This window comes from Euleptes europaea, chromosome 18, assembly GCF_029931775.1.
Source record: "Euleptes europaea isolate rEulEur1 chromosome 18, rEulEur1.hap1, whole genome shotgun sequence".
NCBI lineage: Eukaryota > Metazoa > Chordata > Lepidosauria > Squamata > Sphaerodactylidae > Euleptes > Euleptes europaea.
Window position 1 is genome coordinate 3,924,139 of NC_079329.1, and position 21,286 is coordinate 3,945,424.

The 21,286-nt window shown below is 50.8% G+C and overlaps 2 protein-coding genes across 2 annotated transcripts; one reads left to right on the top strand and one right to left on the bottom strand.

Annotated features, from left to right (window-relative positions):
- The first annotated feature begins 1,144 nt into the window (after positions 1–1,144).
- CEBPE (CCAAT enhancer binding protein epsilon) lies at positions 1,145–4,966 on the top strand. Its single transcript, XM_056863280.1, has 2 exons — positions 1,145–1,570; positions 4,664–4,966. The coding sequence occupies exons 1-2, from the start codon at positions 1,145–1,147 to the stop codon at positions 4,964–4,966; spliced, it is 729 nt and encodes a 242-aa protein (XP_056719258.1).
- Positions 4,967–14,999: 10,033 nt separating this feature from the next.
- C18H14orf119 (chromosome 18 C14orf119 homolog) lies at positions 15,000–15,362 on the bottom strand. The gene has a single exon (XM_056863283.1). The coding sequence runs from the start codon at positions 15,350–15,352 to the stop codon at positions 15,005–15,007; it is 348 nt and encodes a 115-aa protein (XP_056719261.1). The 5' UTR covers positions 15,353–15,362; the 3' UTR covers positions 15,000–15,004.
- Positions 15,363–21,286: the final 5,924 nt, after the last annotated feature.

The window sequence follows — 21,286 nt, forward strand, 5'->3', positions numbered from 1 at the left end:
CTGTTTTCCTGCCTCTTGGCTCCACCTGCTGGAGCGGAGACACTGAAGCGACAGGTTTTGCAATTCTGCTGTGTCCTGGCGTTCCGATGTGCACCTTCAAAGCAGCCAAAGTCTTCCGGGGTGTTCACACTGGAGGCTTGAAGGGGCTTTGCTTTAAATCAGCCTCTGATGCAAATGTAAAGATTTTTCTGCAGAAAGGCACACTTCTGCATTCTTTCAGCATTAATGACATTCACATATGGCACATACGACTCAGCCTTCTATCCTTCCAAGGTCAGTAAAACGAGTACCCAGCTTGCTTGGGGTAAAGTGTAGACAACTGGGGAAGGCAGTGGCAAACCACCCCATAAACAAAGTCTGCCTAGTAAACGTCAGGATGTGACATCACCCCATGGGTCAGGAATGACCCGGTGCTTGCAGAGGGGACTACCTTTACCTTTTAATGGCAGGAATAGCCAGAAAGAGGCTCAGAGCGCACTTTCTAACATCTTGGCGATAGCAAAACAGGAGATCAGTTCTGTGGCAAGGCAGACTCAGGCAGCCATCCAGACATTTGGAAGAAGCTATGTTGGGAAGGAAGCATCACCAAGATCATAGGCCTCCTCTGAACGGCCCATAGCGATGCCCACGCTCTCTGAAGGGGACATTACTGCTTCAATGAAGTTCATGGGGAGAGCTTTAGGCATACTGCCCTAATTGTAATGAAGAGGAGCTGGGGTCCACCTCAGAAAGAGGAAGGAAGGGGGAGGCAGACCTAGGAGGAAAGGGACAAGGCAGAGAGAAAAAGAAGGAACAAGGCTCAGACAGACGGAGGGAATGAAGCAAGAAGGTAGGATTGAGCCGAGAAGAAAAAATGGAATGAACAACTGATAGAGAACTTAAACGCAGGTCCGACACCCGAAAGAGAAAAGGGCACAAGGCACCCAAATCAATAAACAGAGGAGGAGGATAAATCTGTGCCAAAAGGGGGAAAGAAAGAAGAAAATAAGTCAGAAGGGGAAAACCTCACACGGAAGGAAGGAGAAGAAAAGAACAGGGGAAAGCAAGAGAAGGGCCTCAGCTTGGCAGCGAAGGTGTGACCTGGAGCTCACCAGAAGAAGGCAAAGAGAGGCACGAAGGGAACTGGAGAAGGTCTCTCAGCACCATGTCCCAAGGAGGATATTATGAGAACGAACGGCACTACCAAGCCCTGGAAATGCCCTCCGCCAGGCCCACGGGCACCGATCTGGCCCCCTTCTGCGAGTCAGACCTGGCTTCGTGCATGGGGGATGAGCAGCTCCTCTCGGAAGTCCTGCAGGGTGTCCAGCAGCGCATGCCCAAAGGCATCCCGTTCCCCAACTACTTCCCAGGGGAGCCGTACCCCTTTCTGTCTTATGGAGGGGAACGCAAAGCTCTTGGAGCCTTCGACTCCCGCTCGGTCGCTGTCAAGGAGGAGCCGAGAGGAGGCGACCCTGGGCGGGCAGGTGGGCGCCACCCATACAATGCCCCGCACTTCCCAGCAGCCCACTGTGCCCAGGTGGCCCTGGGTCAGCCCGGGATGCGTTCTGGGCAAGCCCTGAGAGTGCTGAAGGTAAGGAAAGAGTCTGTCCGCCGCCATCCTTTGCTCTTGCTGTCCAGCTTGGAGACTCTCTTGCTCAAACTATTGACTTCTGGCCCAAACCCAACAACCTGTCAGTCCTGCCAGAGAGTTCCCATGATTTTTGATCTTCCCTAAGCATGCCCCACACGTCATTCCTTATTAAATCAAAAGAGTTTCTGTCTAAACATTAGGAAGAACTTTCTAACGGTTAGAGCAGTTCCTCTGTGGAATAGGCTTCCTCGGGAGGCGGTGGGCTCTCCTTCCCTGGAGGTTTTTAAGCAGAGGCTAGATGGCCATCTGTCGGCAATGATGACTTTAGCCAGTTCACGAGAGGGAGGGCATCTTGGCCATCTTCTGGGCATAGAGTAGAGGTCACTGGGGATGTGTGGGGGAGGTAGTTGTGAAATTCCTGCATTGTGCAAGAGGTCGAACTAGATGACCCTGGTGGTCCCTTCCAACTCTATACTGATTCTATGAAAACACTCGATGCCTTTCCATCTAGGCTTGTTCCTCTGAGAACCTGCTTCCGCTTCTTTCTAACCCTTCGTAAGCTTTTTGCTGGGACCCTCATCCCATCTTTCTTAAATTGTACGACTCATGGGCCTCTGTCACCCCCCAGACCTGAAAATACCCTGTGCTTTCTTCAATTCTGACCCACACTTTCCCGTCCTTGGAGCCTGATGTCTTTGCACAAATCCTTTTACTGAAGCACTTGATGTCACATAACATGGTTTGGACTGAGGCTGGAGCCTGAACTAGTTTATCCGAGATCAAATCCCTCCTTTTACCACACTCCCAATCTGCCACTCATGGGTAGGTTTCCCACTGCCCTTCAAAGGCTGTTGGTGGTTGACGTGCGGATCCCAATTCGCCTCATTTAAGAGACTGCACAGTAACTTTCTCCCGCTTAAGAGGACACAAGCGTGCCCTGTACAAACAATTACTTTATTCCACGGTAGCTCTCCAAACGGCAGAGGAGTGATAACAGCCCTGATCTGGTTTACCAATCTTTATAATTTTATCTGTTGGGTGTGGGTCCCGCATTTTGGCCAAAGTCCCCAGAGCAGGTGAGAATATTTAGATAAGCGTGGGAGGGGAGGGCAAAGTCATGGATTGCCACACACATGAAAGCTGGGAAGAGTCCAAGTCCGGCATTGATGCTAGGTCAAGAAAGGCCTGGCTGGCTGAGTTAGTTTTTTAACGGACACTTGAAAGGAAGGAGGGATGGGGCTCAAATCAATGGGTCTGCGGCTGCTCCAGGTAGAGAGAACTGCAGACGGGACCGAGGCCGCAGTGAGGAAGGGAAATCCAAGACAGGGCTATAGTTATTCAGCCTGAGAGCAAGCAAAGGAGAGAATCCATACATTCTTCTCAGTCTGAGCCAGACATCCATCTATCTACTGCATTTTTAGATAGCCAGCATGGTGTAGTGGTTAGGAGCGGTGGTTTGGAGCGGTGGACTCTAACCTTCAATTCCCCACTCCTCCACATGAGTGGCGAACGCTAATCTGGTGAACCGGGTTGGTTTCCCTGCTCCTCCACATGAAGCCTGCTGGGTGACCTTGGGCTAGTCACAGCTCTCTTAGAGCTCTCTCAGCATCACCGACCTCACAGGGTGTCTGTTGTGGGGAGGGGAAGGGAAAGTGACTGTATGCCGGTTTGATTCTTCCTTAAGTGGTAGAGAAAGTCAGCATATAAAAACCAACTCTTCTACTTCTTCTATCTTGCCCATGGGGTGGTGCGTGTGGTTGCTCCGCCCTCGTTTTTGCCTCACAACAACCCTGTGAGGTAGGTTAGGCGGAGAGAGAACGACTGCCCCAAGAGCACTCAACCAGATGTATGACAGAGTGGGATTTGTAGCTGAGTCTCCCAGATCCTAATTTGATACTCTAAAGACTACGCCGCACAAAAGTTTAACCGGGGGGTCCAAGAAGATGTCCGTTTCTTCCTTGGCAACGATGTATGAATCTGTCGGGAGCCTCAGCATTATCGTGCTCAGCATTATCAAGCCCGCTTAGTTCCCCTGGCTACCCCACATGATTTGTATTTATCATACGCACATAAATGTGTTTATCATAACTGCGTGTGCCATCAAGCCCACGTCCCCAGGAGCAAGAGAGAGAGAGAAAAGATATTTACGCTTTACAATCCAAGCAGATTAAACATCGCCATGCAAAAGTCCCTGATAAATGTATCTAACCTCGTTCTAAAAGGAGGTTGTTTGCTTTGATGTCTGTTCTCAGAAGATATCCGGAGATCGTGACTCTGATCGGGGCCGTCTCATCTCCAAAGGGAAACTGATTAAGGAGAGAGTGCCCATTGCAATGCTCACCATTTTCGCCTTCTATCTAAAATAAACTTAAGCACACAGTCTCTCTGTCTCCCTCTCCATTGCGATACCTCCCCTGACTCTTGGCCTCCTCCTCTTCCAGCCAGAGAACCAGCGTAGTGCAGTGGTTAAGAGCAGTGGTTTGGAGCGGTGGACTCTGATCTGGAGAACCGGGTTTGATTCCCCCCCCACTCCTCCACATGAGCGGCGGAGGCTAATCTGGTGAACTGGATTTGTTTCCCCCACTCCGACACATGAAGCTGCTGGGTGACCTTGGGCTAGTCACAGTTCTGTCTGAACTCTCTCAGCCTCACCTACCTTAGAAGGTGTCTGTTTTTGGGAGGAGGATAAGGGAAGGAGATTGTAAGACGGTTTGATTCTTCTTAAAGGGTAGAGAAAATCGGCACATACAAACCAACTCTTCTTCTACAGCATGCTGTAGTGGTTAAGAGAAGTGGTTTGGAACGGTGGACTCTGACCTGGAGAACCGGGTTTGATTCCCCACTCCCCCACATGAGCAGCGGACTCTAATCTGATGATCCGGGTTGGTTTCCCCACTCCTCCACATGAAGCCAGCTGGGTGACCTTGGGCTAGTCACAGCTCTCTCAGCCCCACCTAGCTCACAGGGTGTCTGTTGTGGGGAGGGGAAGGGAAGGTGATTGAAAGCCAGTTTGAGTCTTCCTTAAGTTGTAGAGAAAGTCGGCATAAAAAAACTAACTCTTCTTCCTCTTCCTCCTCCTCTCGCCCCCAACAGGGCCCTTCCTGCAGCCCGACGCCATCCTGCGGTGCCCCCAAGGGCAAGAAATCCGTGAACAAGGACAGCTTGGAGTACCGCTTGCGCCGCGAGCGCAACAACATCGCCGTGCGCAAGAGCCGCGACAAGGCCAAGCGCAGGGTGCTGGAGACCCAGCAGCGGATGGTGGAGCTCCTGGGCGAGAATGAAAGGCTCCGCAGCCGCGTGGAACAGCTGATGCAGGAGACAGAGACCCTGCGTGACATTTTCCGCCAAGTGCCCGAAGCGGCTGGGCTTATCAAAGGGTTGGGGGGATGCAGCTGAAGCCCGCTGGGGGGAGGGGGAGAGCGGGGCGGTGTTTGGAACCCAGAGGAGTGGGCTCCGAGGGTGTCAATAAAAGGGACCCTCTTCCGGCTCACCCCGCCTGTAGCAATTTATTTTTATGCACCAACCAATAGGGAACTGCCCCAGGTTGAATTCTCCCTAAGGCCCATCTAGCCTTGGGGTGCCAACCTCCAGGTAGCGGCTGGAGATCTCCTGTTATTACAACTTATCTCCAGCCAATAGAGATCAGTTCGCCTGGAGATAGGGTTGCCAGGTCCCTCTTCGCCACCAGCGGGAGATTTTTTGGGGCAGAGCCTGAGGAGGGCGGGGTTTGGGGAGGGGAGGGACTTCAATGCCACAGAGTCCAGTTGCCAAAGCGGCCATTTTCTCCAGGTGAACCGATCTCAATCGGCTGGAGATCAGTTGTAATAGCAGGAGATCTCCAGCTAGTACCTGGCGGTTGGCAACCCTACCTGGAGAAAATGGCTGCTTTGGCAATTGGACTCTATAGCATTGAAGTCCCTCCCCTCACCAAGCCCCGCTCTCCTCAGGCTCCACCCCCAAAACTTCCCACCGGTGGCCCAGCGGGATCTGGCAACCCTAACCTAGCCTGGTATTGGTGTCCACTCTGACTGGCTGCTCCTCTCCGGGGCCTCGGGCAGAGACCTGTTGTCTTTGAGCTGGGCGTGCTAGGGCATGGAACTGCATCCTCCTGTCCAAAAGCCGACAAGTTATTCCGGCACTTTCCACAGGCCAAACCTGCGCCCGAAGCTGCCTTATACTGAATCAGACCAAGGGTCCATCTGAGACAGTATTGTCTACTCAAACAGGCAGCGGCTCTCCAGGGTCTCAGGCTGAGGTCTTTCCCATCACCTCCTGCTAGGGTTGCCAACTGCCAGGTAGCAGGTAATGTCAGGAAGAAAAATCTCTTCTAGCTGCTGTATCTCCCCCCCCATTGCCCTAGTGCCACACCCATACAACTAGGGTTGCCAACCTCCAGGTACTAGCTGGAGATCTCCTGCTATTACAACTGATCTCCAGCCGATAGAGATCAGTTCACCTGGAGAACATGGCCGCTTTGGCTATTGGACTCTATGGCCTTGAAGTCCCTCCCCAAACCTCCCGCCGGTGGTGAACCTGGCAACCCTAGCTGGAGGTCCAAATGTGCAAATAAAGCCTCCCCCCCAGCTGCTGGCACACCTGCTATCTGCATTTGCACAAGGGCAAAATGAGGTGAAGCAAGCGAGTAAAAAGTCCAGCCCTCGTTGTTTTACCACGTGGCACGAGATTCAGGTGTAGCCGGTTTTCAGTGATTTAGGCGTGTCGATGTGTGTTTTTGAGCCAGGGATGAGACTACAGGCTTTCCCTAGGACCGGTGTGTCCCCGGAGAAGAGGGGCGGGGGGGGGGGCATGGGAAGAAGCGTCACCAACCACCTTCCCATTTTAAAAGTTTGCATTCCTCATGCTTGCCCTGCGGTCGGCCTTTTCATGTCTCCATTCCTGCTGTTCAGACGATTCCGCAGAGCCACGCTGATCAAGCTGTTGGTTGGTTGGGGTGGGGTGGAGTAGATCCTTTTTATTCCAGGGCACTGAAGAAAAAAGCCCGGGCATTGCTTCGACCAAATTGTGCGTACAGGAATTTTGCAAACCGTGCCAATCGGCAATGCAAGCAAGCCGGAGGCATGGGACGGCTGCCAGAAGAGAATAGGAATATTCACCTTTCCGGTCGATTTATTTTCGTTCACTTCATTCACACCCATTTTTTGTCCCCAATGGGGGCGCAAAGTGGCTCATATCCTCCTCCCCTTCTCCATTTTATTCTCACAGGATCCCTGCAAGGTATTTATTTGCTTCATTTACACCTAGGGCTGCCAAACTCCGGGTGGTAGATCTCCCACTATTACAACTGATCTGCAGTCAACAGAGATCAGTTCCCCTATAGAAAATGGCTGTTTTGGAGGGTGGACTCTGTGCTATTATACCCCGCAGAGGTTCCTCCCCTCCCCAAACCCTGCCCTCCCCAGGCTCCACACCCCAAAATCTCCAGGTATTTCCCAACCCAGAGCTGGCAACCCTGTTTACACCCCATGTTTCTCCCCAATGGGGACCCAAAACTGCTTACTTCATTTTCCTCTCCTCCATTTTATCCTTGCAACAACCCTGTGAGATAGGCTAAGCTGAGAGCATGTGACTGGCCCAAGAGGCTGAAAGAAACAGCTTGCCCAAGTCCAGGGCAGAGATGAAATTTGGAGACTCCTTCATTGCGGTGCTCCTGGCTGCTTCAGCAGGCCAGGCCTCAGCTCCAACCCACTTTGACCTCCATGGCCAGTGCCTCTTTCCTGGCAACCTATTTATTTGCTTACTGTATTTATATCCCACCTTTCTCCCCAGTGGGGACCTCAAGTGGCTCCTCTCCTCCGTTTTATTCTCATGACAACTCGGTGAAGTAGGCCAGGCTGAGAGTGCGTGACCGGCCCAAGGTCACCCAGCGAGCTTCCAGGGCAGGAGCGGGGATTCGAACCTGGGTCTCCCAGATCCTAGTCCGACACCTTCACCAGTACACCACGCTGGCTCTCAATTGTATGAGCTAGTGAGCACAAGTTCGAGGGGCGAATTCTGAGCACCCGGAACTGCAGGAGACGAACATCGACTCTCCCCTTTCCCGGCCTTTCTGTTAAGACTTGTCCACACCCAACCTTTGAAGGCACGTTCATCCTCTCTCCACCCCCACCCTTTCTTCCAAGAAAAAGGAGAGGGGAGGACCATAACAGACTGAGATCTTCTCTAACGGCACAAACCGTTGGGAAGCAGCTGCCTCGGGCCCACGCTTCCCTCCCTCCCGCTCTGGCGCTGCAAGCTAAACACACACACATGCCCGCGCGTTGCAGCAAGAACAGTCGTGGGTTGAGCATTGCTTCCCTCCTGGAACTGGGCATGTGAACAAACAGCTCCTGAGCCAGACTCCTTCAGGCAGCCCCACTCAAGAGCCCCCTGAGCACATCTGGCAGGTGTGCCTGGGTTGTTGTTGTTGTTGTTTTTTGGGGGGTGCTCACTTCCAGAAGGATGTGGACAGAATCGAGCGGGTGCAGAGGAGAGCTACAAGGATGACCAGGGGCCTGGAAACCAAACCCTGCGAGGAAAGGCTGAGGGAGCTGGGAATGTTCAGTCTGGAGAAGAGGAGGTTGAGGGGGGGGCATGATTGCTTTCTTTAAGTATTTGAAGGGCTGTCGCTTAGAGGAGGGCAGGGAGCCGTTCCTGTTGGCAGCAGAGGCTAGGACTCACAATAATGGGTTTAAATTGCAAGCGGAAAGGTACCGGGTAGATATCGGGTGGGGGGATTTAACAGTAAGAGTTGTTTGACAGTGGAATCGGCTACCTAGGGAGGTGGTGAGCTCCCCATCACTGGCAGTCTTTAAGCAAAGGCTGGACAAACACTTGCCAGGGATGCTCTAGGCTGATCCTGCACTGAGCAGGGGGTTGGACTAGATGGCCTGTATGGCCCCTTCCAACTCTGTGCTTGTATGAATGCTAACAATAGGGACCAACAGTTATGGGGGGGGAAACATAGCACAAGAAGGCACTTGCATTTGGAATCTACCCTACAGGGTTGTTGTAAGGGTTACTGAGCTCAGCCTTACAATTCTGGGAAGATCATGGAAGACTGTGAAGCTGTGGGTGTTCTAGAAGCCGGCAATTTGTCTCTACCAGGCACGGTGTCATTGTCATGGAGTAATCTGCAAATTTGGGTCTTTTTGCATGTCAAGCAGAAGAGTTGGTTTTTAGTCTCAAACCAGCTTACAATCGCCTTCCCTTCCTCTCAGCCCCAACAGACACCTTGTGAGGTAGGTGGGGCTGAGAGAGTTCAGAAAGAACTGTGACTGGCCCAAATTCACATGTGGAGGAGTGGGGAATCAAACACGGTTCTCCAGATTAGAGTCCACTGTTTTCAACCACTACTCTAAGCCATAGGCTGACCATACGTACCGTTTTGAACGGCAGTCCCGTTTTTATATTTACCAGCCGTCCCGTCTTTTTAATTAAAATGTCAATTTTGTCCCGTTTTGTACCTTATTACACTTCTTTTTCCTTCAGTTCTGACATTTCTTATGCTGCATGCAGGCATGGCTGGGTAAGTTCTCATAGAAAAAGTGCTCCGATCGGGTACGTGAATATTACATAACCCCTGTGCCATTTTTTGCCATGTCCCATTTTGTCTCAAGGAAATATGGTCACCCTTCTATGGAAATATGGTCATGAATACATGAAGCTGTCTTATAATGAATCAGATCTTTGGGCCATCCAGGTCAGTGGTGTGTCTACGCAGACCGGCAGTGGCTCTCCAGGGTCTCAGGCAGAGGTCTTTCACATCACCTACTTGCCTAGTCCCTTTAGCTGGAGATGACGGGGATTGAACCTGGGACCTTCTGCATGCAAAACAGAGGCTCTTCCACTGAGCCACAGCCCCTGCCCTGGCAGGTAGCACTCATTGTCTAGGAGCACCACACCAATGTTATAGTTCAATTTCTCGATCTCACTGACGTTTCCCCGATAGGCACGGGATGAACCATCCAGGGTAAGTTTGAACAGGGAGATTAGTTCTCTGCTGTACCTGGGCCCCTTCTCTTTTTCTCTGTCTCTCTCTCTCACACACACACAAGCACACACATATGCACAACACGCACAAGGGTTGCACAAGCCAGTGGTCGATGTTACAATTTCTCGACAGTAGCTTGTTGGATAGAGGTGATGTGAAAATTCTAACCATCCCGTTGCCTCTGAGGTCCCAGGATGGCGTTATGTGGACCCCCCCTGCCCCTTTCGGAGAGACCACTGTACCTTGGGAAGGTCTCCAAAGATGTTGGAGACTCAGCTCCCCCTGGGCAAGATGGTGTGTCCCCCCCACACACACACCAAGACAGGAGTGTTAAGGAGCCAACCTCAAGGTAAGCCGCTCCGATTGCATCATCTTGTGAAACAACCTGTTACTCCATCCCGGTGGCGAAAGATGCTTACCACAAACCACAGCCTCCTCTCCCCCCCACCCCACAACATACTGTCCTAGCAAGTCACCTCAACCTACAACAACACAGAACCGGCACCCCACTTCAAGAGGGGGAGGATCTCCCCCCACACACACACAACCGTAGATGTCTGGCCCCCATCTCCAAGATTATCATCAAAAAGCAAGGCTTTCCGGAAAGGCTATGGTGCCGCCTACCCACCTGCCCCGTCACCCTCCTGCCCCATTTCTGTAGGATCAACCCCCCCCCACAAAGAAGCTCATTGCAACGGGTCATTGTTTGCGAAATCCCCTCTGTTGCCATCCTGTGGTCTTGAGATCTCCAATGGCTGAGAGAGAGAATCCTTCCCTTCTCTCCTCCAGCCCCACACTGCAAAAAAAAAAAAGGGGGGGGAGATTGCCCCATTCCGTAGTCCTTGATCCCAATCCAACTATTTGGCACTGGTCTTCCCAGCTGAAGGGAAGACTACGGACTATCAGGGTTGCCAACCTCCAGGTGGTGGCTGGAGATCTCCCGCTATTATAACTGATCTCCAGGTGACAGAGATCAGCACCTGGAGAAAATGGCTGCTTTGCTAATTGGACTCTATGGCATTGAAGTCCCTTCCCTCCCAAACCCCGCCTTCCTCAGGCTCCACCCCCAAAATCTCCAGGTATTTCCCAACCCAGAGCTGGCAACCGTACAGATTATACTAATAGTTACTGTCTGATGCTGTACGTACGTTCCTACTAGGTAATTTCTGCATTGTTTAATGTGTCGTATTATGCTTTGTTTCATCTCCATATGAGATTTCTGAAATCCAGTCCCCGCTGTACTCCTTATTGGATACCCCATCCGGTTGGTCGCACTAACTCACCCTGCATGAGTCCACCTTGAGCCTCAGTGAGAAAGGGGGACTTTAAATTACACAAATGAATAAACAAACCTCTAGGGCAGGGGTCCCCAATGCAGTGCCTGTGGGTGCCATGGCGCTGGATGGCACCTTTCCTGGCACCCACCGAGGGGGGATTTGAACCCAGATCTCCCAGATCCAAGTCTGAAGCTCTGGCCATCACACTAATACAAAAAAAAGTGCTCTGCAGTGTTCCTCAGAACACACTTCAGAAACCCAACTCTGCAGAGCTGTCCTTTGCCTGGTGGTTATGGGCATGTGCCCCATAAGTCGACAAGGGAACCAGGCGAAATTTTTCTAAAGGGCCGGTTGGGCTCTGAATAATCGGATGGGGCCACGAGGGCCTCTAGTGGCCAAGGCTGGAATTACTCATCAGTCATTGCCTTTTGTAGAAAATGCAGTCGAATTGGGACAAAAATAACCTCTTCTTCATCCAAAGTTATTAACTTGCAGAATTCAACAGAGTTGCCAACTGCGGCTTGGGAAATTCCTGGAGATCTGAGTGAGGCTTTAATACACTTTAATAATGTATTACCATTGAACATATTATTGCTTATTAATTGTCAAAATTATTACATTTAAACCAAAAAAAATCTTGAAAATATTTTATATGCCTACAGTACAAGTGATTTCCCACCAATACTCCCCCAAATTTTCCAGTTTTTCCATTGGAAAAACTGAGAATGTTCTCAGACCTTTTCATTCTATACATTTAGAATGAATGAAATGCTTTATAGGCCAGCGTGGTGTAGTGGTTAAGAGCGGCACACTTTAATCTGGAGAACCATGAGAAGACTAGCAACCCAGACTTGGAACGTATCCAGAGGAGGGCAACAAAGATGGTGAGGGGTCTGGAGACCAAGTCCTATGAGGGAAGGTTGAAGGAGCTGGGGATGTTTAGCCTGGAGAGGAGAAGACTGGGAGGGGATATGATAACCATCTTCAAGTACTTGAAGGGATGTCATAGAGAGGATGGTGCCGAGTTGTTTTCTGTTGCCCTGGAAAGTCAGATCAGAACCAACGGGTTGAAAATGAATCAAAAGAGTTTCGGTCTAGACATTAGGAAGAACTTTCTAACAGAGCAGTTCCTCAGTGGAACAGGCTTCCTCGGGAAGTGGTAAGCTCTCCTTCCCTGGAGGTTTTTAAGCAGAGGCTAGATGGCCATCTGTCAGCAGTGCTGATTCTATGACCTTAGGCAGATCATGAGAAGGAGGGCATCTTGGCCATCTTCTGGGCATGGAGTAGGGGTCACTGGGGGGTTGGGGGGAAGTCGTTGTGAATTTCCTGCATTGTGCAGGGGGTTGGACTAGATGACCCTGGTGGTCCCTTCCAACTCTATGATTCTATAACACCTCTCAGTCACTCCACTGGTAAGGTGCTAGTCCTCATTAAAATGGTCTCCAGCCTCCTTCTAACAACTCACACACACAAGAAAGCACCTGGCAGGAATGCTGTCATTTGTAACAGAACATTATCGTTTACGAATGGAGGATAATTTTTTTAATGAAAAATTCCAATTAAAAAACAAGATTTAGGAACAAGTTTGGTTGCTTCTTACCGGGCCTTGAAACTATCCGAACAAAAGGCACTCGAGAGTGAACACCTGGAAGGCCAAAGATCGACAGGCTAGCGGGGCGGCCCGTCCCTCGCAACAAGAAACCGGTTCCAGCAGGCCTTGCCGAAAGAATGCAAGAGGGGGCAGGGGAGGGGGAGAGATCAATGCATGAGACTCCATAAGAACCGAGCAAATATCCACTCAGAGAAGTCAGCAAGTTTGCATACCCTTTTGGGAAAGCACGTCACTCACAACAAATCGTTAGTGGGGGAAGGAGAGAGAGAGACGGGCCCGTCTTCGCTGTCCCTTTGCTTATCTCCCGACATCAACCCAGCCGAGGGTTTTAAGACTGGAAAACAAGCTGTCCCTCCTATTGGGGAGCAAGCAACAGGCAGACGAGATGTCTGATCCACAGAAACGGAGAGTCAGCAATCCAGCTCTCAAGGGGGAAGGGCTGATAGGAAAAAGGAAAACCAGCTTCACTTTGTGGCATGTTCGGAGAGGGTGTGATGGGTTTAGCCGGGCATGGGGCAGGACGTTGCCCTTATAGTCCCTTTGGAATATGTACAATTGTGGAGCGGGGGGGGGGGGTCCCAGACCACAAAGGAGAAGCAGCAATGCCCTCTTCCCCCTCCCCTGGGTGTATAGAAAAGCCAAGATGGGCTCAGCACTACAGAAATGATGGGGGGGTGGGAAATTGGACAGACACTGTGGTGTAGTAGTTAGAATGTCAGACCAGGATCTGGGAAACCCAGGTTCGAATCCCCTCTGCTGGGTAAGCTCACCGGGTGACTTTAGGCCAGTTGCAAACTCTCAGCCTAACCTACCTCACGGGGTTGCTGGGAGAGTCAAACGGAGGAGAGAAGGATGTGAGCTCCTTTGGGTCCCCACTGTGGAGAAAGGTGGGGTATAAAAGAAGTAAATAAATAAAGTAGAAATACAGGGGAACTTCAAAATTTGGAGTGGATGTTTTTATGCAAAGAAGCAGGTTATGAGCACATGTAGGAGAGAGAACAAGAGCAGGAAGGTTTGCGTCAGTGTTTGGCTCTCGTGGCCCTTTCTTGCATGGCCAGGGTAGTATCGATCGCCACTTTGGGGTCAGGAAGTAATTTTTCCTCCAGGCCAGATTGGCCAGGGATCCTGAAGGGTTTTTTGCCATCTTCTGGGCATGGAGTAGGGGTCTCTGGGGGGGGGGGAGTAGTTGTGAATTTCCTGCATTGTGCAGGGGGTTGGACAGATGACCCTGGTGGTCCCTTCCAACTCTATAATTCTGAGGGGTGGTCCAATTTCACACAGCCCACCAGGTGGGAAAATATCAGACATTACACACCTCAGCCTGAGCATTGTGGCATTATCAAATAGAAGATGCAGCTCCACTGAGTAACAATCCACAAGGTTGAGGCACAGGTATGTTGGCCAGCCCAGGTAAACTACAGGAATTCTAGTTCTTTGGATATTTGATTTTTTTAAAAAATTAATGGTTTAAGATCCGAGCAACAGATTATGAGAGGTTGCAACCCTGGTTTCCAGTGGTTTCACAAATGCTTGGCCAGAAAGGACAACCCACTCCAGTTGGTTTTAGGTATTCTCTAGTATGGTTTTTCCACCTCTGTGTCTGCAAGCACTAGAGCAAAAATTTAAAGACAGCCAGAGGGATGTTTACATCCAGGAAGACACATCTCTGCTGGCTGCTCCTTGGTCTGGCAAGATGAAAAGCCTGACTACACCAATGCAGGCTGCTTTTCAGCTCTCAGAGAACCACTGAAAATGTCAGCCGCATTGAAGGTTTTCACAGATGTGCTCTGCTATTTTGAGCACGCACTACAGGAATACCCTACATGATTCGAGGCTTTCCATTTGTGGCATGAGCCTGGTGCGAGGTCTCTCTCCCACGGATGAGTCCAGGGCTTATCTGCAAGGAGGCAAAAGGTAAAACTCCTCTCTTAGTTTTCCTGTCACTTTTATTCCGGCTCAAAACATTGCATTTCTATTTGTGAAAAGGGAGAGAGAAAAACCTATAACGATACTTATGCGATAGATTACTTTAGCCCTGACCTGGATGGCCTCAGCTAGCCTGACCTTATCAGATCTCTCATCGGGATGGCCTCGGCTAGCCTGATCTCATCAGATCTCTCATCGGGATGGCCTCGGCTAGCCTGATCTCATCAGATCTCTCACCTGGATGGTCTAGGCTAGCCTGATCTCATCAGACCTTGGAAGCTAAGCAGGGTTGGCCATGGTACTTGGATGGGAGACCAACAAGGAAGTCCAGGGTCGCTACGCAGAGGCAGGCAATGGCAAACCACCTCTGCTTCTTGCCTTGAAATCCCCATGAGGGGTCTCCATAAATTGGTTGAGATTTGACAGCACTTTCCACCTCCAGATTGCTTTAAAGGAAAACAGGTCATTTAAAGGACAGCTATATATTTGGCAAACACTTTTATTATCTTCTGCGATGACTCCTGGTCATACACTGATTGACAGTTTGTTGGGGGGGAAATCAGTCCAGCACCACAAGAGCGAGCTCTCTGCAGAGCATTTGGGGGGAAACCAGGGGGGGAGAATCCCCGTCACTCCTGCCCTGCCGTTTTGGCCACCTCTTGATAAAAGCTGGAGGCCATGCCGGGCTCCACCTCCTCCAGCCGCCTCACAAACTCGTTGCGCTCGGACTCCGACCAGCCCCGGAACCACTGGTCCCAGAGGCGCATCTGGCACTCGAAGATGGACGGGGGCTTCCTGGGCTCCATGCTGAGTCCCGCCAGCCCTTCCAGGAGAGGGAGCACCTTGCAGGGCACAGCCTTGTCCACCAGGTCATGCAGGAAGCGCTCCCGTTGAGCTGGGGCCCAGCCAGATAGCCAGTGCAAGAGGCAGCGGATCTCCTGAGCGGTCACGTACGACAGGGGCAGTGGCTCGGCCATCCTGCAAGAAGCAGCGGAGAAACATGGGCAGGGGTCTGGGGAGAAGCAGGGGAAGGGACTGAGTGGGGTTACCTTGGAAGCTAAGAGAGCTGGCGTGGCGGTTAAGAGCAGCGGACTCTGGCCTGGAGAAACAGGTTTGATTCCCCGCTCCTCCACATGAAGCCTGCTGGGTGATTTTGGGCCAGTCAAAACTCTCTCAGCCCACAAGGAGGCAGGCAATGGCAAAACACAACACACATTTCTTCACACAATGCATAGTTCAATTGAGGGACTCCCCGCACCAGGATGTGGTGACGGCTGCCAACTTGGAAGGCTTTAAGAGGGGAGTGGACATGTTCATGGAGAAGAGAGCTATCCATGGCTACTAGTCAAAATGGATACTAGTCATGATGCATACCTATTCTCTCCTGGTTCAGAAGAGCATGCCTATTATATTAGGTGCTTTGGAACACAGGCAGGACAATGCTGCTGCAGTTGTCTTGTCTGTGGGCTTCCAAGAGGCACCTGGTTGGCCACTGTGTGAACAGATTGCTGGACTTAATGGACCTCAGTCTGATCCAACATGGCCTTTCTTATGTTGTTAAGTTCTCAGGCAGAGGTTCTCCTTGGTCCTTTACCTGGAGGTGCCAGAGAATGAACCTGTACCAAGTCAGTATTTCACCAGTAGGTGATGGTTATCAAGACAACACAGCTCATAAAATGAAGGAGTCGATGTGTGGTGACGAAAATGTATGTTGGGGGTGGAAAGGGTACCCCAGAAAATGGGGCCGCTCCAAATGCCTGCATTCAATTATTGTTCTATAACACTACAGCAAGCTGTGCATTATTGTGGCAGGCACTCTTGAAGAACAGAAGTTGCAATCCTGATGTGGAACGGTCACACCCCAACAACCAGAGCAGGAAAATGTGCAACAAATGTGAAAGGCGGACAAGCCAAGCTAGGTGCAATTTATTGTCGAAGGCTTTCACGGTCAGAGTTCATTGGTTCTTGTAGGTTATCCGGGCTGTGTAACCGTGGTCTTGGAATTTTCTTTCCTGACGTTTCGCCAGCAACTGTGGCAGGCATGAGACACTGTCCTTCAGTGTTACTACTCTGAAGATGCCTGCCACAGTTGCTGGCGAAACGTCAGGAAAGAAAATTCCAAGACCACGGTTACACAGCCCGGATAACCTACAAGAACCAATAGGTGCAATTTGTTCTTGTATCCCCGATATATGGCAGAAAGGAAAAGGAAGGCTACATTCTTGAACTCCCAGGAAGCAAAATGTAGGGAGGAGCTGCTGAAGATGAACATGTTTGGAACGGGGGCCTAGATTACATTTGCGGGCCTGTATCACCCGTGAGAGTAACCTGGCATCAAATCCAGAATCTGCTAAGGGTGGAAAATGGAAAGAACCGTACCTGGCACTTACTGCATAACTGAGTGAAAAGCTGATTACAGTAAGCTGCCTAACACAGAAAAGGCAGAATCGGAAAAGATCTTGGTATAGCGCTAAGAGATTTCTTACACAGAGTGGTAGCGCCCCTAGACTTTAGGCTCATGGGAGTCTCCAGACTCTGTTTTAGAGCACAAGGCTGCGCCCCAAAACACACAAGAACACCAGCGAGCACATGCAAAGTTTTTTTGTTCTACTAAAATGTTTTTTCGTTCTACTCTAGGTCCCCGTTCCAAACATGTCCATCTTCAGCAGCTCTTCCCTGTGTTTTGCTTCCTGGGAGTTCAAGAATGTAGCCTTCCTTTTCCTTTCTTCCATATATTGGGGATACAAGAACAGAACCAGCGTGGTGTAGCGGTTAAGAGCAGTGGTTTGGAGCGGTGGCCGCTGATCTGGTGAAAGGGGTTGGTTTCCCCACTCCTCCACATGCAGCCTGCTGGGTGACCTTGGGCTAGTCACAGTTCTCTTAGAGCTCTCTCAGCCCCACCTACCACACAGGGTGTCTGTTGTTGGGAGAGGAAGGTGATTGGAAGCCGTTTTGATTCTTCCTTAAGTGGTAGAGAAAATAGGCATACAAAAAACATGCCTTCTCCTCCTCCTCCACATGAAGCCTGCTGGGTGACCTTGGGCTAGTCTGAGTTCTCTCCAAACTCTCTCAGCCCCACCTACCTCACTGGGTGTCTGTTGTGGGGAGGAGAAGGCGACTGTGATTGTAAGCCGCTTTGAGACTACTTAACAAAGTTTGGGAAGTACTGAAGGTTACGTTTTGCTCTAATTCAATTGATTAAGGTAGAAATGCTATTAAGATAAATGATTTAGATTTTAAGAATTGTTCCAATTTAGATATGAAATACTGTATTGAATTAAATTAAATGCAAAGGTGGCAATAAAGTTATCAAAAAGATAGAGGAGGAGGGGAAGTCAACGTAAATATATGAATTAATTAGTTATATAGAATAAATATTGTTTATATCATATAATCATCTTAATGATCGATGGAAACTACTGTAATATAAAAATGTTATAAAAAAGAGAGACTACTTAACAAAGAAAAGCGGGGTATAAAAACCAGCTCTTCTCTTCTCCTACTAGTAGATAACCACAGCTGGCCCATGCACTTCAGGGAGAGGAGAGAGGAATTATACTCCGTGCAACGTGTGGAAGGGGGAGGCAGCATTTCGGTGGCCGGCCCCCTCCTTCCCAACGCAGTCAGACGATCGCCAATAATGCACCAATAATGCACCATCGCCCGGCCAGTTGCAGGTAAACAAATGAACGCACCCGCGGTGCAAACGGGCGCTCGGTTCTCACCTGCGTCCGCTGCGGGCTCAGCGCGCGCCTCCCGCGGCCGCCTCCATCTCCGAAGGGGGCGGAGTCCTAGGAGGGGGGAGATACGGAAAAGGACGAGAAGAGCCGTAAGTTCCCGAGCTCGGCACGGGACCGGCCGGCCAGTCCCTTTCCGCTCAGGCGGAAGCTGCCGAGCGCTTCCGTGCGGGAGTAAAACATCCCGGAAGTCACCGAGCCCCTTCCGGCACTTATTTCCGGGTTAGGCTCGGGCGGAGGGGAAGAGCGAAGCGCTCTTCGGACGGACCGGAAACACCCGAAGCCGGCCGGAAACGCTTGTCAGTCCGGGAGAGGCGGCGGAGCCACTTCCCCCAATTGGAGGCGAGCGCTGGGGCGGAAGTGTCCGGAACGACACGAACGGCGCCCGAACCGCGGGCGGAGATTCCCGAGCGGGCGTCGGAGGCCGCTGAGGAGGGCCGAAGCCGCCTCCGGAAGCTCCCGAGCGCCCCCGAAGCTCCGGGGAGGGCAGGCAGCGGCGCCACACAAGATGGCGGACGGGGAGGAGGTTACTCTGGACGGGAGGCCGCTCCAGGCGCTGAGGGTCGCCGACCTGAAGGAGGCTCTGGAGCAGCGCGGCCTGGCGAAGAGCGGGCAGAAGAGCCAGTTGATCAAGCGCCTCCGCGGGGTGAGGGGGGAAGGGGCCCGGGGTGAGGGGGGGGGACACCCAGGGCCCCGGGCCGCCCCGCGCACGCGCAGACCGGCGCGCGGTTGCCTCCGAGCAACGGGGCCCGTGGCCCCGGGGTGCTGGCTGGCACCGCGCATGTGCGGGGCAGGATCCCACTGCTGCCACCAAGAGGCTGGGCGGGAATCCACTGGTGGCGCGGATGCGGGGGGTGGATCCTGTCCTCGGCGCTGGGGGAGGATCGGGGATCCACCTGGAGTTGCCCGATGAGGGGAGGGGAAAGGGGGGTTCCTTTAAAAAGAATAGTGCGGGGAAAGTATCGTGGTGATCTTGCTAGCATCTCTGTGCTGATATAAGTTGTCGTTGTGAGTTAGCTTTTGGGAGGTGCTATGCTCCTTTTCTGCCGTTTTTTGTACCTTGTTTGCCTTTACACCTTTGGTTTTTTGCCCTGGTTAACTTCGCCTTTTGCAGTTTATTAGTTCCTTAATGTTTCGTGCAGGATGTCACAGGCAAGCGGGACAAGCAAAGTAAGCTTTGCCAGAGGCTAAGTGCTGTGTCAGAACTCTGCATCTCCAATAAGAAGTTGGTTTTTTGCACTGGTTAACTTCGTCTTTTGCTGTTTATTAGTTAAGGTTTCATGCAGGATGTCATGGGCGAGTGGGATCTGCCTGCTGGACAGAAGTCGTGGGTGTGCGCTCGGTGCAGGGAGCTCCTGGCTCTCAGGAAGCGAGTTCACTTCCTCGAGGCCAAGGTAGCTCAACTGGAGGAGCTGAGGCAGGCAGAGAGAGAGAGGTGACTAAGGACTCCGGGGATGAAATAGTCACATCCCAGTCCCAAGGTGACGGCAACCTGCCAGTCACGGATGATGGAGCCCTTGGGGAAGGAGGCCATCTCACTGAGGTAGGGGAATGTGGTACCTTAGAAGGGACCTCTTCCTTGGTGGATGAACAGATATCCTCTCGTACCGAGGATATGCCTCAGAGGGGAGGGGGGCTTCTTGTAGTGGGGGATTCAATCCTTAGGAATGTAGATTGCTGGGAAGCATCCGGTTCGGGCAAACTCAGTGCACATGGACAAAGGGAAAATTGCTTCAGATTGCCCACATGGGAATTACTTGGACGTGAAAGGGAATGGGGGGAAAATGATGGATAGCCACTTAAAGATGCCCAAAGGCACATGCCAGGCAAGTCGAAAGAGAGAAACAGTGAGGAGGTGTTTCTATGCTAATACTAGAAGGCTCCAAGCAAAAATGGGGCAATTAGAGTGCATGGTTTTAAGGGAAAACATAGATATAGTGAGCATTACAGAAACCTGATGGAGGGGAGAGAACCAGTGGGATACAGTCATCCCTGGTTACAAACTGTATAGAAATGACAGGGAAGGGCGTATTGGAGGGGGTGTTGCTATGTATATCAAGGAAGGCATAGTGTCTAATAAGCTAGAGACCATAAAAAGGGCAGACTCGTCTACAGAATCTTATGGGTGACGATTCCGGGCCCCAAAGGAGATTTAGTACTGGAGACGTTCTTATCGGCCCCCTGACCAAATGGGTCAGGGTGATCTTGAGATGGAGAATGAAATTAGGGAAGCATGTAAAGGTAATGAAGTAGTAATAATGGGAGACTTCAACTTCTCTCATATTGATTGGATAAATGTATGCTCCAGTCAAGCCAAAGAGATAAAAATTTTAGACATCCTAAATTACTGTACCCTCGAACAGTTGGTCATAGACCCAACCAGAGGGGAGGCGATCCTGGATTTAATACTCTGTGGTGCTGCCAGTGATTTAGTGCAGGATGTGGATGTAGTTGAGCCAGTTGGCAATAGTGATCACAATGGCATCAAATTTAATTTATATGTAAGTGGGAAAGTGACTGGGAAATCTCACACAATTACCTTTGACTTTAAAAGAGGGAACTTCTCTAAAATGAGAAAACTGGTAAAGAGGAAGTTAAAAGGAACAGTTAGGAGGGTTAAATCTCTTGAAAAGGCTTGGCGGTTACTCAAGTACACATTACTAGAGGCTCAGCTAGCTTGTATACCGCAGGTCAGGAAAGGTAGTAATAAGTCCAAGAGGTCACCACCATGGCTAACATGTAAGGTGAAGGAAGCAATTAGAGAAAAAAAGTCTTCCTTTAGAGACTGGAAGGTTTGCCCAAACGAGGCGAACAGAAGCAAACACAAACTTGCACAAAGGAAATGCAAGCAGATAATTAGAGATGCAAAAAAAGATTTTGAGGGGCATATTGCTAAACACATCAAAACAAACAATAAGAAATTATTTAAGTATATTAGGAGTAGGAAACCAGCTAGGGAAGCTGTTGGGCCATTGGATAACAATGGGAGTATAGGAACTCTAAGGGAGGATAAAGAGATCACTGAAAAACTAAATGAATTCTTCTCATCTGTCTTCACTGTTGAAGATACAGGGCAGATTCCTTCTCCTGAACAGAGATTTTGGAGAGGGGAAAATGAGGAACTGAGGCAAATAGTGGTAACAAGGCAGGAAGTCCTAGAACGTCTAGACAAAC

Coding starts and splice junctions, on each gene's coding strand:
- CEBPE (XM_056863280.1), top strand. CDS start 1,145: ATGTCCCAAGGAGGATATTATGAGAACGAACGGCACTACCAAGCCCTG. Junction 1,571..4,663: donor AAGCCCTGAGAGTGCTGAAG/GTAAGGAAAGAG, acceptor CGCCCCCAACAG/GGCCCTTCCTGCAGCCCGAC.
- C18H14orf119 (XM_056863283.1), bottom strand. CDS start 15,352: ATGGCCGAGCCACTGCCCCTGTCGTACGTGACCGCTCAGGAGATCCGC.